The 17,045-nt window shown below is 38.1% G+C and overlaps 1 protein-coding gene across 1 annotated transcript in view; it reads right to left on the reverse strand.

Annotated features, from left to right (window-relative positions):
* Reck (reversion-inducing-cysteine-rich protein with kazal motifs) overlaps positions 1 to 16,414 on the reverse strand; it is a gene marked incomplete at its 5' end in the record, with an annotated part of 54,609 nt that extends 38,195 nt beyond the window's left edge. The window contains 3 exon segments of the mRNA XM_013523013.1: positions 11,923 to 11,970; positions 13,682 to 13,767; positions 16,378 to 16,414. Of these exon segments, the coding sequence (XP_013378467.1) occupies positions 11,923 to 11,970; positions 13,682 to 13,767; positions 16,378 to 16,414 (171 nt within the window).
* Positions 16,415 to 17,045: the final 631 nt, after the last annotated feature.

Consider the following 17,045-nt stretch of genomic DNA (forward strand, 5'->3'; position numbering starts at 1 on the left):
CATAGAGTAATCAATCTGAGCAGTCTCTCCTATTCTTTACACTAGCACTTTAGATAGTGGGGAAAAAAATTCCTGAAGTTAATGTTATTTTCCCTAAAATATTTTTGATCCTAAAGTCTTTCCTCAGCCACTTTCAATAACCAGTTCCCTTCCCCATTCCTACTGGTTTTAGAGACAAGGCAAAAGCCCTTCTGTCTACAGCAGGAGGCAGAAAATCCACAGGCAAACTTGGCAGAGAGAAAGAGAGATATGGAGTGGAATCAAAGTGAGGGAACTCACCACCCTGACCTTCCTTCAAGACCCTATGGGTACACCTGGGAGGCAGACTTTGCTGGTCCAGCTTCTACTCCACAACTTAGTTCTACAGGTTCACTTTCAGTCCCAGCCCAGCTCAGTAACGTCTTTGTAACACTTTTCCATTTGTCCACTTGCTTCAATTCTTTTTCTGTTCACTAGTCACTTCAGCTCTCGCTCTCATTCTCACCAAAGGTGACAATGACAACATTGATCATATGAATCTTGTGAAAATTAAACATCTGAAGCTGAGTGTGATGGTGCACACCTATAATCCCAGAACTTGGGAGGCTGAGACAGGAGGATTTCCATAGTTTGAGGCCAGGTTGGGCTACATGGTGAGTACAAGGCCAGCCTGAACTACATAGCGAGACCCTTTGTCAAAATATGAATGAATGAATATATTTGAATTTTGCAATATTTTACTCACTTTTGGACAAAGAGCCCATTTTATGATTTATTTCTTTTTAGTACTGAGGATTGAACCTTAGGGCCTCTGCACTGAGCTACATCCTCAGAACCTTTTTTTTTTAGACAGGTTCTTGCTAAATCACTAAGTTCTCCAGGCTGCACTCAAACTTGCAGTCCTCCTGCCAAAGCCTCCTATCTCCCACACTGTGCTACCATAGCCAGTTTATGAACTGTTACTTAATGCTTTCTACGCCCAGTGCTTCCTATTTAACTAGGTACTAGTTAAAAGTAAAGGCGCAGCTCTGTCCCTAGGCATCAGTAAATAAGAATCTCTTTGCTTTTCACAAATGATTTAAAATTTTCCTCATTTTGAAGTTTTGCATTTCATATAAGGAATTCAGTTTATCAAATGCTAAACTGGAGAAGTTAAATAACAGACCTTGAAAAACAGACAGTTTTAAACCTCTACAAGGTGTTTTTTCCTTGTGGACAATATGACTATAAAAAAGCATAGGTGGGCCAGGCATGGTGTCACACACCTGTAATCCCAGCACTTGGGAGGTTGAGGCAGGTGGATTGCTGCAAGTTCGAGGCCAGGCTGGGCTATATAGTGACACCCTGTATCAAAAACGAAACAAAACAGAACAACAACCCCTGAAAAAGGATAGGTGGCTCAAATAGCTAAAAAAGCTTAGTATCATGTCCTAGATATCAATACTCAAGTGATTCTTTAATTTCTTCAGCCTCCCAAAATGAGGTCATTTCAATAGTTGCATAAAAATGAACACCCAAAACCGAAATGAGGTTAACAGGTCTAGACTACTCAGAGAAGTTTTCTCATTATCACCACAGGACATTCAATCAGCTGTAAGCATTCGCTCAGAGTAATACAAGGGCTAAAAGATAGCCTAGATGAAGTATGCACTTGGGGTGGTCCCGATTTTTCACATACCTTTGTACCTATTTCTAACACATTAAATTTGGATTTGCCATGTGATTTGCTTTGGTTTAGGGAACATTAGCAAGCATGAAGCAATGAGAGGTTTTAATACTCATTTATATGTATCCACTTCCTGGCTTGGACTAGCCTCCTATTGGGATGAGAGAGACACATCAACTCCAGAACTAAGGTGACTTAGCCAACGGCACCCTAAACCCAGGCCGCCCTGCCAACTGATTACAGATGTGTGAGTCCAGCTGGAACTCATAAAAGTTGCCCAGATCAGAACTGCCCAGCTAGCCGTTAGATTCTACAGAAATAATAAACTGTTACTCTTTTAAGCTATAGAGGTTTGGGATAGTTTAATACACAACACTACTGTGATAACAAATATAACACTCAGTATGCATAGTCTATACTCATTCAAAGGAGGTCTAATTTAGAGATATTTATACAAGGTTTTCACATAAAACTAACCTTGTATAATTCAGTTGTCCAGAAAGGAAAAAAAGTTCTATTAAAAAACTCTTTTTGTAAAAGTACTATCTATTTACAGACAACTTTTTGCTCAGCCTTTAAGTATTACCTGCTCTGTGAATATTTCCCCATTAACCTGGGTAGAGGTCCTTTCCCCAGGTCCTAATATGTCTTATACAGACTTACAACAATGTTCTTAGTTCACTGTATTATAATGGTCAATTTGAGTTTCTCTCTTCCTATGGACTAGACCAGTGGTGGCGAAACTATGGCATGCAGGCTTGTACCACTGAAAGCTCTAAAAGACTGACCATCAGGGGACTAGGCTAGGAGTTTCTTACAGAGAATGGCTAACTTCTTTTACCTCCCTACCCTGAGAACAGTGCCTGATGCATATTATCAGTTCAGTGTGTATCAGTTCAACGAATGCTGAGTGAGAGAAGCATACAAAGACAGACATAGGGATTCTCCTCCAGGAACCTGGAGTTCACTATTGAAAAGAGACAGGTAAACAGTTACACTAGAGTAGTGGTGAACCTTTCAGAGCTTTCAATGACACAGACAGTCTGCTGCAGCACATGTGCCGCCGGCTTGCTACCACTGCACTGGAGCGTGACAAACGCTAAAGAGAGATGAGGGGTGGCAGGGCAGGTTTCAAAGAGATACTATCTATGCAAAGGTTGCCTAGAGAACAGGGGCAGTGATGTGTTGAAACAGTCTTTCTTGGAGGGAACGGAGTGGGTCAGAGGAGGGAGAAAGTTCTGATTCATAGTGTTTGCTGATATGCATGATATAAACACCCCCACCCATGGCTGATTTCAAGTTATAAATAGGCCTGAAGAATTCTGAGTATTTAGTGAGTTTTCTGTAACTGGTAAGAGCCAGCTACAGTATATTACTGGATGAGGGTATATGAGGATGGATTTGGAAAGAAGAAATTTCAGGTAGGACAAACAGTTTGCACAGCTACAACTAACAAAACAACACAATCAATCTGCAAAATTACAGGTAATATGCTGCTGAATATTAGGGAGGGAAAGGTCAGCAACTAAATTGAGAAAAGCTTGGTATTCCAGGCTAAGGACCATGAATTATATTCTATAGGGGGGCTACTAAAAAGTTTTGAGGGGAGCAATGAAGTCAAATTAGTCTTTAGGAGGTCAATGTAGAAGAAAGTGGTGAGAATAGTTAAGAGGAGAAATTAGACATATGCAAGCTGGTTTAGCAGCCATTGTAGTAGTCCAGTAAAGTGGTGTCAAGGCCTGATCTAAGGCAGTAACTGAGGGTCTGGAAAGGAGATTGATTTAAGATTGTTTAGAAGGCAAATCTTTAGGGCATAATAGTCAGTAATTTGTGGGAAATGTTGAGAAAGAAGAAAGAACAGATAGTATCTGTTACATTTTTAGTTATTTCTAGAACTATACTGGTACAACCAAAAGTATAAAAAATGGTTTCTGTTGTAGTCTCTCTGTGTGTGTGTGTGTGTGTGTGTGTGTGTGTGTGAGTGTGAGTGTATGGTGTTATATAGAGGAAAGGCAGAGCCCAGAGTAGGTAGAGAATGAAGGGAAATAATTAATTTGGTTGATTTGAAATCAATCAATTTTGATTCACCTGACTTAGGAGCAACTTAAAGCTACAGGAGTTGGGCTGGAGATGCAGCTCCATGGTAGAGTGTTCGCCTTGTATAGATTAGATCCTTAGCACCAGAGAGCACACCCTGCCCCCCCCCCAAAAAAAACAACCAAAAGACTATGGGAGTAGTCTAAGATTGCCTAGTGAGAAAACCCTGGCATTTAAGATTAGACCAGACCACAATCTATACTGATTTAACCAGATTTCTCTTTGAGGATGATCTCATTCAGGTAACTTCAAAGAATGAACTGAAAAGGAAATACACTAGCAGCCAATCTCATTCAGATGACTTCAGAGAAGAATGAACTAAAAAGGAAATATACCAGCAGCAAGGATACTAAATAGGAGTTACTCCCACTCACAAACTACAAGTATGACAAAAACACATACAAGTGGAATAGAATCAAGATTTTATACTATCTTAAGCCAGTACTGCAGGACCTAATAGGTTTCGCTCTTTTTGGAGCTCATCAGCTGCAGGTAACGGCTCACATCTACTCTGATATGGTATACATGTATAGCATTTTACCATTTACAAAGCTGTCCATTCATTCTCCTATTTACTATATCCTGACAGTCTGAGTAGGCATACGTAAATATATGCCAAATACTGGACTCCAAAAGTAGAACAAAGTGTGTGATGATCTACCATTTACGGCAAAGAGAGGCAGAAAAGGGCTATCTGGTAACCTTAGGAACCTGGTGGCTTGGGCACAGGTAGAAAAGAGATATACACCATTTTGAATTTCAAACCATGTGAATATCCAAAAAATAAAATACAACTCACACCTGCACAACTGCAGCAGGCAGCAATGGCAGACTGTGCCTGGAACTCACAAGGCTGAGCGCTTCTGCTTCTGCGGTTCTGAAAGCCTCTTAAAAACACCTTCAGAATCTCTTTCCTTTTCCTTTTCTTTCTTCTTCTTTTTTCTTTCTTTGTTTCTTTTTTTTGAGACAGGGTCTTGTTATATAATTGAGGCAGGCTTTGAACTCACTATGTAGCCCAGGTTGGTCCCAAATCTGTGATCTTCCTTTCTCCTGCCTTAGCCTCCTAAGTGCTGCAATTACAAGTGTCTGCCACCACACTCAGCTTAATTTTATCTTAGCATTCTCAATGAACCAGAGACTAGTGGCAGAACAATATTTTACCTGTATTAACAACTATTTTAAAACTTACCTGCTTTAAAACAAAAAGTTCTCACAGGAATACCCCCTACTGGTTTTCCTTCATAATTTCTCACCTTTCTTAATGAAGTAATGGCAAATAATTAGACTGAAGGAAGCCAAGAAATAAAGAAGAAATAAAAGTATTTCTGAAAAGAATGTAATTAAAAACTCAGAGAAGTCTGATGGCAAATTTATAGCCTTGTATTTCAATAGCTCATGCATGCAGCAACTGGAAGGTTATTTATAGTTATAGTCATTATGTTAAGAGAGTGACAGGTAATGTCTGATATTAAAGATATGAAATAGATTTATGAATTTTAAGTGAAAAGCTTTTCTTATCACTTTACAGCCAATTCTCAGGTCCCTGGGAATTCATTAGCCTCATGCAATCTTAATGATGCTCATTCTGATATCCCAATAAAGAAAGTATCAGTAAGAATTTAAAAAACCACCATCCTGATGGTCAGGAGAGAGGGGCACAGCTAAGTGTGGACAAAGCTATGCAAGAAGAGTCTATACTCTGTCTCACACCACATGGAAAACAGCCATAATCAGTCAGTGTGCACTAACATAGTTAGACCTGTAATGTGCAGTCAGCATCTGTTCTGATCGCTGATGTCCATTTCATTCCAGCTGTTCAGTATTTTGAATACAGTCTCAGGTTCTAGCAAAGCACATTCATGAATTTCATGTTGCCTAACCAATACTCTTAGATGAGCAAAGGTCCGTGCTTGAGAAAATGAGCATGTCCATGACACCTGAACATGTTTACATAGGGAATTATTAGCCTAGTGGTTGACTTTGGTAGCTTTTATAGACCAAAGCCAGTGAATCCCAATCACTAGTTGTAATTCCTAATTACTAAAGGAAGTATTCTTTCTTGGTCCTTAGTTAAAATAAGAGAACTGTAGAACTGGAAGACAGATCATTAGCAAAATTTCCGGTCCACTGCTGAAATCAACTCTAAAATATGTAAAACCCAGTAAGCTGTTCCTTGAATATTCCTATTGATAGGGTGATCTCGTTTTGGTAACATCTCATCCTACTCTGGGCACTGGTGTGAAATGTATCAGAGTCTTACTCTACTCTTTCAGTTCCTTAAACAAGTTCTGAAATGTATCAGAGTCTTACTCTACTCTTTCAGTTCCTTAAACAAGCAATCTTGTCGAGGTGTGGTGGTGGACTCCTACAATCCCAACATTCTGGGAGGCTGAGGCAGGAGGATAACAAGTTTGAGTCCCAAAGGGCTGGGAAAGTAACTCCATATGAAGGCCTTGGGTTCAATCCCCTCTACCACACACGCACATGCGCACGCACACACACACACACACATGTGCGCGCACGCACACACACACACACACACACCTAAAACAGTGATCTTGACAACCCAAAAAATCCAGTTCTCTGTATTTCATAGAGTTTTTATTTACTTTCAAGCTTCAAGAGTTACTTAAAGATTGACTGTGGGATTAAAAATAACATCTCTCATCTTTAATCTTGTATTCCTAATCACCTGTGAGATACAGTCTTTACATTAAAAAGACCTAAAATTTAGTATGTTTCTTATTTACTCCCTTCCCAGTGCACATGCTATTGTTGCTATAATTTTTAAGAATTCAAAACTCATTACTACTGTTTATATAATCTGTGTGCTTTAATTTATACACTTTCTACTTTTACACTACCTTTTGCATTTCAAATAATTGTCCATTTGAAGTGGATCTTTCAGAGCTTCCTTCAGAGGAAAACTTCTAGACCCGGTCTAGTAATGGCAATGCTGTTTTTGTTGTCTAGAAATACCTTACTGTTGTCTTCTTGACAAATATTTTTGGTAGATACAGAATTCTAGACCAACAGTTATTTTCTTTCAGAACTATTTAGGTATCATTATGCTGTCTTCTGGCTTTCTCTCCTGCTACTGGGAAATCAGCTATTGGTCTCTTGAAGAGAATGCCTTTTTTTCTGACTGTTTTCAAGATTTTTGGCTACTGCGACCATTAACCATGATATGCCTGTCAACTTGAACAGATTAAGGAATGTCTAGCAAACTAGCACAGTTCTTCGTGTCTGTGGATAACTGACAGGTAGGCCAGCAAACTGAGGGAAGAAGATTCACCCAACATGCGGTGGCACCCACCAATAGGCTTGGACTGGACAAAACGGAAAGAAGGAAGTGTCTCTGTTTTGGAAGAGCTCTAGGCTTTGCCATCATCTCTGGACACCAGCTTGCAGTTCCCTCAGTCTTCCAGTGCAGACCAGCACTCTGGATCTCTCTCGTTCTGCAGCTTCCATCTTCCTGGGCTGAGCAGCTGCTGAACCCTCCGGCTCTTCAGTGTGCTGACAGCCACGGTGGATTCTTCACCTCTGATCCTAGAGACGACCACTGTGGAGTCTTCACCTCTGATCCCTTGAGCTACCTAATAAACCTCTTTGCATAATTACATTTTCTACTCCTCTCAAGAATCCTAACTAATATAGCCATGATATGTGTTTATAATTTGTAGGTTTTTTTTTAACATATTAGGGGTTTGTTGGGTTTCTTTAAATGATGCCTCTGCCCACACTTTTTCTTCTAGTATTCCAGTTAGAATACTTTCTCACTACCCTTTCCCTTATCCTTTAGCCTCATGTCCCTTTGTGCTGCTTTTCTATGTAATTTTTCTAGTTCTAGCTTCCAGTTCACTTATATAATCAAGTACAACACTCATCCATTGTGCTTTTATTTCAATTCCACTTTTCTGGAAATCTGTTTTAAAACTTGCTCTTTATATTTTCAAGACTATTTTTATTTCTTAAACATTTTCTGGTCTGCACCTGATAACTACTGTATCTAAAATGTCTTCAGGTCTGCTTCTGTTCAACACTTTCTGACTTCTGTTTGATGAGTCTTTTCTGCTGATGCATTTTGTGATATATTTACTGTAACTGCTTATTTTCCTTAGAACTTTATCTGGAGAAATCCCAAGGAGTATGAAATAATAATTAGTTCTTCCAGAGGATCTGTGTTAGTTTGTCCTAGGCACTAAAGAGACACTACCATTTTAGAGTCACTTTAAATAAATTCTCAGCATGGGGCTTTAAAAAATAGTACGATTTGGGCCATAGACTCAAGTGAATGCCAGCTTATATACAGTTATCAGTTTTTTAAAGGAGACAACATTAAGGTTTGAGAGAAACAATGTTCCTTGTAGGGGGCAGATGAGCATACTTTGGGATTTCAAACTTACTGGTGGGAATAGAAGGGACTTCAGTAACATTTTCCACTAGCAATCAGAACCAGAGATTTATCTCTTGACTTCTGACATCCATAAAGCTATAAAGTTGTGAACATTGATTCAGCAAATGTCCTCAGGGCTAGTATCTTCTTTAGTGCCTTTACTTCTCCGGATTCCTGTCTTCACTTATGTGCCCTCCCCCAGACCCCCCATTCCCATACTTGTGGTTGAACTCAGGGCTGCTGGTTCTTCCCGACTGTTTTATTTTATTTTTTAATTTTCAGACAGGGTTTTGCTGAGTTGCCTGACTTGGGCTTGAACTTGCGATTCTCCTACCTCAGCCTCCCCATTAGCTGGAGTTATAGGTTTGTGCCACTGTTCCAGCTTCACTTAAGTTTTTGGGCTGGGCATCCTATATTTCCTTCTCAGGAAATTAAGCTGTCATTTAAAATTATCTTTACCTGGAGGATTGGTGTAGGTATGGAGTCAGCTCCTATTTTCAGGGAAAAAAAAAAAAGCTCTATGTACAATATAGTGCCTTCAAGCACAGGAGAACAAGCTTCGAAGAATTACTCTATCTCCTTAAACACCATCCATTATAGTTAATCCATCGTAACAAACCCTGTTAATAGATCCTGCCTTCAAATCTCTGATTTATTTTTGAATACAGAACTCTACTGCTGCATCCTAGTTCTAGGTCTTACCTCTTTTTAGTTAAGCTTCTACAAAGGGTTTGGAATGTCTAAAACAGCCTGCACACAGGTAAGACTTTAAGCTTTCTAAAATATTGGCTTTGTTGTATTGGTCTTCTTTACAAAATCTTCATCATCATTTAATAATAGGTTGAGCTCCAAAATGTCAACACTGCAGTATCTAGCTCTGTTTTACCTATTCAAGTACAGATTCTCAGCCCAAATGAATTCTGTCTTATTTTTGCCTTCTACATAAGCCCTGAGTACTTATGCCTATGTGCCTCTGATCCACAGCCTCCTTAACTAAATCACAGCAATCTTTTCAGCCTTCTCTCTTTTGTACAGTTTTTCCCAACACACTTGCTCTGCTTTCAATTTCCCTGAGCCCCTGTGTGTGCAGTACATATTTTAATTAATTTTATTCAATTAGATATAATTCTTTAATATTTGAAGAGATTTTAAGTTGCTTAACCAGAATTCTAATCTAAATCTTACTCTAAAGTTTGTGCTCTAATATATAAAACTGTCTCTTAGTATTCAATAAAAACTGTTGATTCACATAAGGACACTAGACTCCATAAAATTACAATAATGCTTCATATTTTAACTGATTTATCTTAGTTTAGAACAAAACAGAAGATTCACTGAGGGAAGAAGATTCACCCAACATGCGGTGGCACCCACCAATAGGCTTGGACTGGACAAAACGGAAAGAAGGAAGTGTCTTAAATGGCATTAAAGTTTTAAAAGAACAAATTTCTTATAAAATCTCCTCAAAAGGAACTTACATCCATTTCTCAATAAGGATAATTAGTTCTTCCAAATGTAACTACCCAGACCCTGCATCTCTAATCAAACTACACAAAACTATCCTTCAGGATAAATGCCATTCCTAAAATTGTAATGGCTGCAACATCTAGAAAAAATGGCTGCAGTAATGGCTTCAACATCTGAAAGTTCACCCAAAGGACCATTCCAGGAAAAAGATACTAAAAGCCCAGGTTCATGCATTATTCTGATATTGTTCTTCATTGAAGTAGGCTGTGCCACGTCAAATTTACACAATTTATAAAAATATATTATCTCTAGACTAGACTTCAGCCATGACAGACACAGTTACTTGGGGTTTATAATGTAGAATCCTCTTCTTGCATTAAAGTGCTCTTGCCTCTCTTTTTATTTCTAAATAACAAAGCCTGTAAGAAATGAACTCGAGCACTGAATTACCCTGAATAATTTGTGGGGACAATTTTTGTTTTTGTTTTCTTCAGTATTGGGGATTGAACCCAGAGCCTTTGCACTGGGCTACATCACCAGTCCTTTTTTATTATTTATTTTGAGACAAGGACTCCCCTAAACTACTAAGTTGCCCAGATAGGGCTGGGCTCAAACCTGCAATCCTTCTACTTCAGTCTCCCAGAGGGGTCAGCTTTTAATATAAAAATAAAGAATGCTCTTGTTATGTAAACTCTTTAATGGTTGCTTAATTCTAGGTAAATAAGAGTGGATAGGCTGGGAAAATCAAACTGTTCCTAGGATTTCTATCATAGGACCGTGTTTTTCTCTCTTACCTTTCCTGTCCCATCCTTCATCAACACAAACTGGCAGACTTCCTAGGGCAATGCAGAAATCCAGACAAGAGAAGGAAGCACACTAAAATAATGGAGGACAGGCTACAGGAGATGGACAGTGTCAGACATCACATGGGAGAAAAGAAGGCATTATCCGTTAGCCACTTTGTTCAAGAGAAACCAAAACAGGTCATTTGAAAGAAAGATAAGGGGAAGGAAAGAAGGAAAGAAGGAAAGAAGGAAGGAAGGAAGGAAGAAGGAAGGAAGGAAGGAAGGAAGGGAGAGAGAGAGAGAAAGAAAGAAAGAAAAAGAAAGAAAGAAAGAAAAAGAATTTCTTTGTAACAAGGTTCCTCTCAATAAGCACTGAGGAGAGCTGCAGTTTATTTGGAAATTTGTTTCAGAGGAACAAATACAACTTAGCAAATACAACGAAGGGACAAAAGATATATAAGACTCTCTAGTTTAAAATGTTAATCAAGAGACAATTATAGGCTTTGAGAAAAGAAAAAAATTAGAACTATAATCTAGAAGCAGTTATGAGAGTTACTCTTTCTTCTGCTAGAGAACACAGACTATTAAAAGCAATAGAAATCCTGATGTTTAGTTATAAAAATGATGAATGAGGCATGTGCACCCAAGTCTCCTTAATTACATGGCATTGGCCTTATACTATGAAAGACAATAAAACTGTCTCCTTTAACAACAGGTTCTAGAAAATAAACAAAGTGGCTCCCAAAGAAGCCCTTCCACATCAAGGACAATCATCTGCACATGCATGGTGTGTTTCTCCCCGCCTTCCTCCTCTACTCTTGCTCTAGTATCTCCCAAATCTAGATACCACAATGCTTGAAATCCCATTTTTGGAGACAAGAGTTTCAGATTTAATGCAGGCTTTGTAACTCAGTATTTTTTCCCCAAAATACAGGATGTTTGTGAAGTTTGAAGCCACTAAGACTGACAGTGTGATTCTGTTTCTTGGTTTACATTTCTTCATGATAGAAGTAATTTTTTAAAAGAGGAAAAGAGGCAAAAGAGGATACAAACCTGAGAAAAACTATTACACAATCCAGAGTACCAGTTTTTTTGTTATGAAAACATAGTAAGTCCTTTGTATACAAGATCTAGGCACTTAAAAAATGAATACTTGGGCTCAACAAAAATAAAGTTATAATATTTTTAAACAACAACAAAAAAAAATTTTTAAACAAAGGAAATGACTTTTTTTTTTTTTGGTCTTTTTGAGACAGGGTCTTGCTGTGCAGTTCAAGCTGGCCTTGAGCTCACTTTGTAGCCCAGGCTGGCCTCGAACTTGCAATGACCCTCCTGCCTCAGCCTCCTGAGTGCTGGGATTACAGGCGTGCGCCACCACACCCGGCTAAATGACGTTTTTTGTCAAGGCTAAATTGTTTACAAGATAAAATACATTTGGGTAAAAAATGAATCCATTTAAAAAATCTAACTGATTTTGTCAATTCTGATAACATCTGAATAGTCTATCCAAATTTGTTAAATAAAATTCATACCTCATACTCTTTTCTGCAAACTTTGGAGATATCACTCTTTGAAGATGCCTAAAAGCCAACAAATTTCTGCATTAATTTATTACACATGCTAGTTGACACAGGACAAAAAAGAACCATAATTTGTATATGTTAATGGCTGGTGTAATATTCTTTATTTCATTAATTATTTACAGTCAAATACTTAAAAGTTCTTAAAATATAACAAATTTCATGCAGTATCTTTAAAACAGGCAATAAGAATTGTTAAACATGCTGGAGTCATTCTAACTTTTATGGTTTTAATCTTACATAATAATAACATGGCTCTTTTGTTATTTAGGAAACTAGATGACTTTGAAGGCAACGTAAATCAGAGGACTTTTTTAAAACTAAATTTGGTGCTAGCAAATTTTCTTGTGAAGTTTTGCCACAGCAAATTTTCTTGTGAAGCTCTGCCAGGGCACTTATATTTTGCTTTTTCTTTTAACCCTTCATATTCAAAGCTTTTATAGTCAATGTTCTGGCCCAATTCCCTCAGAAAAGTGCTATTTACAATGGAGAGGGTGACTAAAGAAGGGATGAGGATTATGCCAGGCATTTAACAAAGGTTACTTTTATATAATTTTCTTAACGAGTTTATAAAGAAAATATTACCCCCTCAATAGATTAGGAAATTGACGGTCAGAGAAACAGCAAGTTATTTACTATATTTAAAAGTACATACTTCTAACTAGAACAAGCCAAAACAAATCTGCTGATAGGTGATTATTCTTTCACATGACATCAGCCTTCACTTAAAGATACAATTCCAGAGACATGGGCTCTGGGTCCCTTGCTCTCTTTCCTCCTATTCTATCACCTAAGCCGTGCAATGTAGAACAAGCCAGCTCGTGAGGATGGCGAAGGCAAGAAGCAGAATGGGCTGGCAAACGCTTCTTGTCTCACGAGACCTATTAGAGTTCAAATTTTCTACAACTCAGTTTCACTTCAGTATACAGAGACAGCAGCAGACAGCTAGGTCATGTACTGCTCAAAGAGTGTTGTTCAGGCTATTAACACAATGGTTTGTGTATTATCATGCCTCTATTACTCCTGTCCAAAGACCAGTCCCTAAAAAAAAATTTAAGAGAAGTCTTCTCAGTTGTTGTGATTTTAGATCCATTTAAACAGTTATCTAAACAACCAGTTTCCCAGTGAAGTCTACTTCTGTCACTTGAAGTGGAAAGCTGGTTTTCCCAGTCTGAGGTACCACTATGAACACAGGCAGCGAGGGAGAACTCGGGGGCCTAACTAGAATCAGACTAGAGAAGAGAAGCCCAAACTCACTGTAAGAGTCACACTCGCTTTAGGAGCGGACAGGAGATATGAGAACATGCTCAGGAGAAAGCTGCAGAGAAAAGGGGAGAGGAAAATGAAATAAACAACTGTGCCAGCTGCTCTCATTCAAGCATATTCAACATTTATCTGAACACTTGGAGTCAGTCAGCAATGACTCAGCACGACCATGGAACAAAGTAAGGAAGGTCCTGATTCTTACAAAATTCTTTCTTTGAACAGCAGAGGGAAGAAACGGTAAGAAAGCATGTAAGAGATAGCTGAGGGTCTTACATCCATAAAGTGGCCATAAATGAAAAAGCAGCAATCTAAACGGAACTGATCTATGCAAGAAATGCTAAATTTGTGGTTTCCAAAGCCATAAAGGAGGCAAGGCGTAAAAGAGATGCCCATCTAAAATCCAAGCTGTAATCCATGATGCTTAAAACCAACTGCCCGTTGTTACCTGCTTGCATGCCTGTCGACACTCCAAGGCAATCGCCAGCTCACAGCAGCCTAAGCCAACCCAGCCATCAGACTTCTTAAATACACCTTAAAAATGTTCAAAATTTTGGTCATAAGTAGTGACAGCAGGGCCTCAAAATTATTAAGACCTTCTCCTCATCCTTACTCCCAACGCTATCACCCCTGGTCTTCAGGGTCCCCTACACAACATACTTACCAGGTTTTTTGTTTTTCTCTCTTTTTTTTTTCTTTTTGCTCCCCTTTACCTCTTTTTAAGTAATTTTAGCTTTTATATAGGTTAGTATCTCTATCAGGACATACAGAGTAAAACAATTATGGAAAAGGCTGCTCCCTTGTTTCCAGACTATGAATCAGAGACAAAGTTTCTGATTTAACTTGACAAACAAAAAAGGAGTACAAATATTGTTCTGTTCAAAATATTACACATAAAGAGCATAAAAACCATGATCCTGTTTTAAAACATACTTAGGAACTGGGGGCATAGCTCAGTGGTAGAGTGCTTGCCCAGCATGTGCAAGGCCCTACATTTGATCCCTACCAACAAAACAACCTCAGAAAAGAACCCCCACCCCATGCTTAAAAAACATGCAGGAACAATTTTTGTGAACTAAACCTTGCTTTGGTGGGCACATTTAATCACAGAGCAAAATTACTATGTACTATTTTAGTTCAATTTATGCACAGCAGTGAGCTAACCAAATTACTGTGAAATCAGAAGATCATACATAAAAAACCTTTTAATATGTTTTTAGATCCCTTCTGTAGCTGTCAATGTCAATAAATGACTCCGAGCATAAAATTAGGAGATAGAAGACATAGTTATAAAAAGAGATGAAAGAATCGTGAAAAAAGACAAGCTTGAAGGGATGTGCAAATTCCTTGCTTTCTTTTAAAAATGCTTTATGCTACTTCTATGTAATATACAGATCTGCAAACCCACACCTGCATTAGGTTGTTATCTATGTCTGGAAAACATGGCAAGCATTCAAGGCAATACATAATATAGTTCTCTAAATGAGCTAGGACTTAATGTAACAAATAGAAGCGTTCTACTAAAAAAACAAACCAAAATGAATGAAAGCAAAAAATGGTTCATAGACATACAAATTTCTCAAAACTGTCCTCAAAGTTGATTGAATACAAACCACTTCAGCTATAAAAATTGACTAAAGATTGCATATAAGCTTCTTTACCTCTACATTTTAAGAATACAAAGATCAACATACTCTCATCTAGCTCCACTGCCTAGCAGAGTTTCCTCTGAATCTTCGTTGCTTGCTATTCAGAATCTCTCACATGTTAGACAGAATTGTGAAAAGAATCCACAAAGGTCATAAAGTCTGAGCTATTTTACATAATGCTATATATAGCTATTTCCATGCATCCAGTATGAGTCATATTTTTATCCATTTCATAATTTTGTTGCCCATACAGCACAAAATAGAGTATGTTGTTAGTAGGGACTCAGTAAATGTAAGAGCTTGTCGCATAGTATTTCCTAAGCATTTACTGACTCCCTACTAACAACATACTCTATTCCGTGCTGCGTGTACTACAAAATTATGGAACAGATAAAACATATGACTCATTTCATTATGGAGATTACAGTTGGGAAGGAACTCTGTGTGTGTGTGCATGTGTATTCCATAACACTAGGTAGAAAGATTATTAGAAGAGGCAAAGAAGTGGATAATTCCAGGAAAGCAAACAGCCCAATCTGTTTGAAATGCAAACCCTGAACAGTGTGGCACCTTTTAGAATTCAGAGATACATAGGCATGCTCCTTTTTAAAAAATGCATGGGCTTTAAGCATGACTGGAAAGTAAGTTTTAATTCAAAAAGACCATGAATGCCAGGCTAGGGAGTTTGGGTTTTATTCCAATAGATATCCTCTGAGGGATTCTTTCTGAAGGAGCCAGGGAAGATGGACATAAGATGTAAAAACAGCAATCTTGGGTTTATTACAATATTCTGTTCTATAGACTTTAATTAGAAATAAAGACAGATGCAACGTTTTGCAAGAGGACAGTCAACAGAACTAGAAGAAAAAAGAATCAAAGATAACTTGTAGGTTTCCAGTCTAGCGTCATTCTCACCAAGGGCAGTTATGTGTTTGATTCTGGATTTGCACTCTGGATGCCACCTCGATGCAGAAATCTAGGCAGACATGTCTACAAGTCACAAACAACAAATAAAACTTGAGAGTTCCCTTTCTACAGCTGGTTAGATTACCATTCTGAAAGGAATGAGATTATGAGGGTGAGGGTAGGGAAAGAAGGGAAGAATACCACATACAAAAATAACTATAGTTCTATGGCAGATAAGAGTAGGAAGGTAAGAGAGAATAAGACCATAAGGCCAAGGTGAAGTCATAAAGAAGGTCGATAAAAGTCAATAAAATCAGGAGTAAATACTGAGGAAAAAGCCATAAGATCTAGCAATCAGATCCCAGTGGTCTTTCAAAGACTAGATTCAGGAGAATAGGTGAAATGGATACAAGAGTACCAACTTAAGGAATGAACTTAGTAAGAATAAATTATAAACTTAAAAGTGTGAGTGTTAGAAGAGGAGAGAATAAAAATTCCAGAGTATAAATTAGCTTGCAGGACTACAACACAGATTTTACATTCATAAAATAAGTTTTTCAAATTAAAATGTTACATAGCTATTGCTTACCTGGCAAAGATGAATTCATACAACTCCAAATTTCAACCTGAAATTTAGTCACCAAAAAACTCTTATGTAGATAATCAGTTCTACAGATGATAATTTATTTCTATAGTACAGTTTCTATAATTTGGTTATGGCTGGGTCCACACAGTCAGTGTTCTAGGTTAAATGCACATCATTCCGTAAAAATAAAAATTTAAAAACTGAGATACAAAAAATTGCTTGTTTCCTATTTTCTCATCTAAAAATACTAAGGACCAATCTGGTTACCCAGGATACTGGTTCCAAGCAGAGACAAAAGTATCCTACAGAATGACTTAAGAAAAATTTGTCAGTCAGACCTGTTTAGCTGTCAACTTTTTTCCCTTCCACAGCTTTCATGCAAGCTCAGGCTTTCTGGCCTGGCCCACAACCACCCAAGCACTCAGGTCAGCCCAAGCCCTGGAAACATGTTAAATTACTTGATTCTGCCAGGCATGCAGCTCAGTGGAACAGTGCCTGCCTGGCAAGCGCAAGATCCTGAGTTCAATTTCCAGTACTGAAAAAAAGTATTTACTTGATTCTAATAGGCAAGCAATATATGTATAGTATGCCAGAAAATGGAGACAAGAATAATATACCATACATTTTCCCTTATCTCAAATTCAACTCTTCAAAATAAAAATACATACAGA

Source organism: Chinchilla lanigera, unplaced genomic scaffold, assembly GCF_000276665.1.
Source record: "Chinchilla lanigera isolate Chin_1 unplaced genomic scaffold, ChiLan1.0 scaffold00071, whole genome shotgun sequence".
Taxonomy (NCBI): domain Eukaryota; kingdom Metazoa; phylum Chordata; class Mammalia; order Rodentia; family Chinchillidae; genus Chinchilla; species Chinchilla lanigera.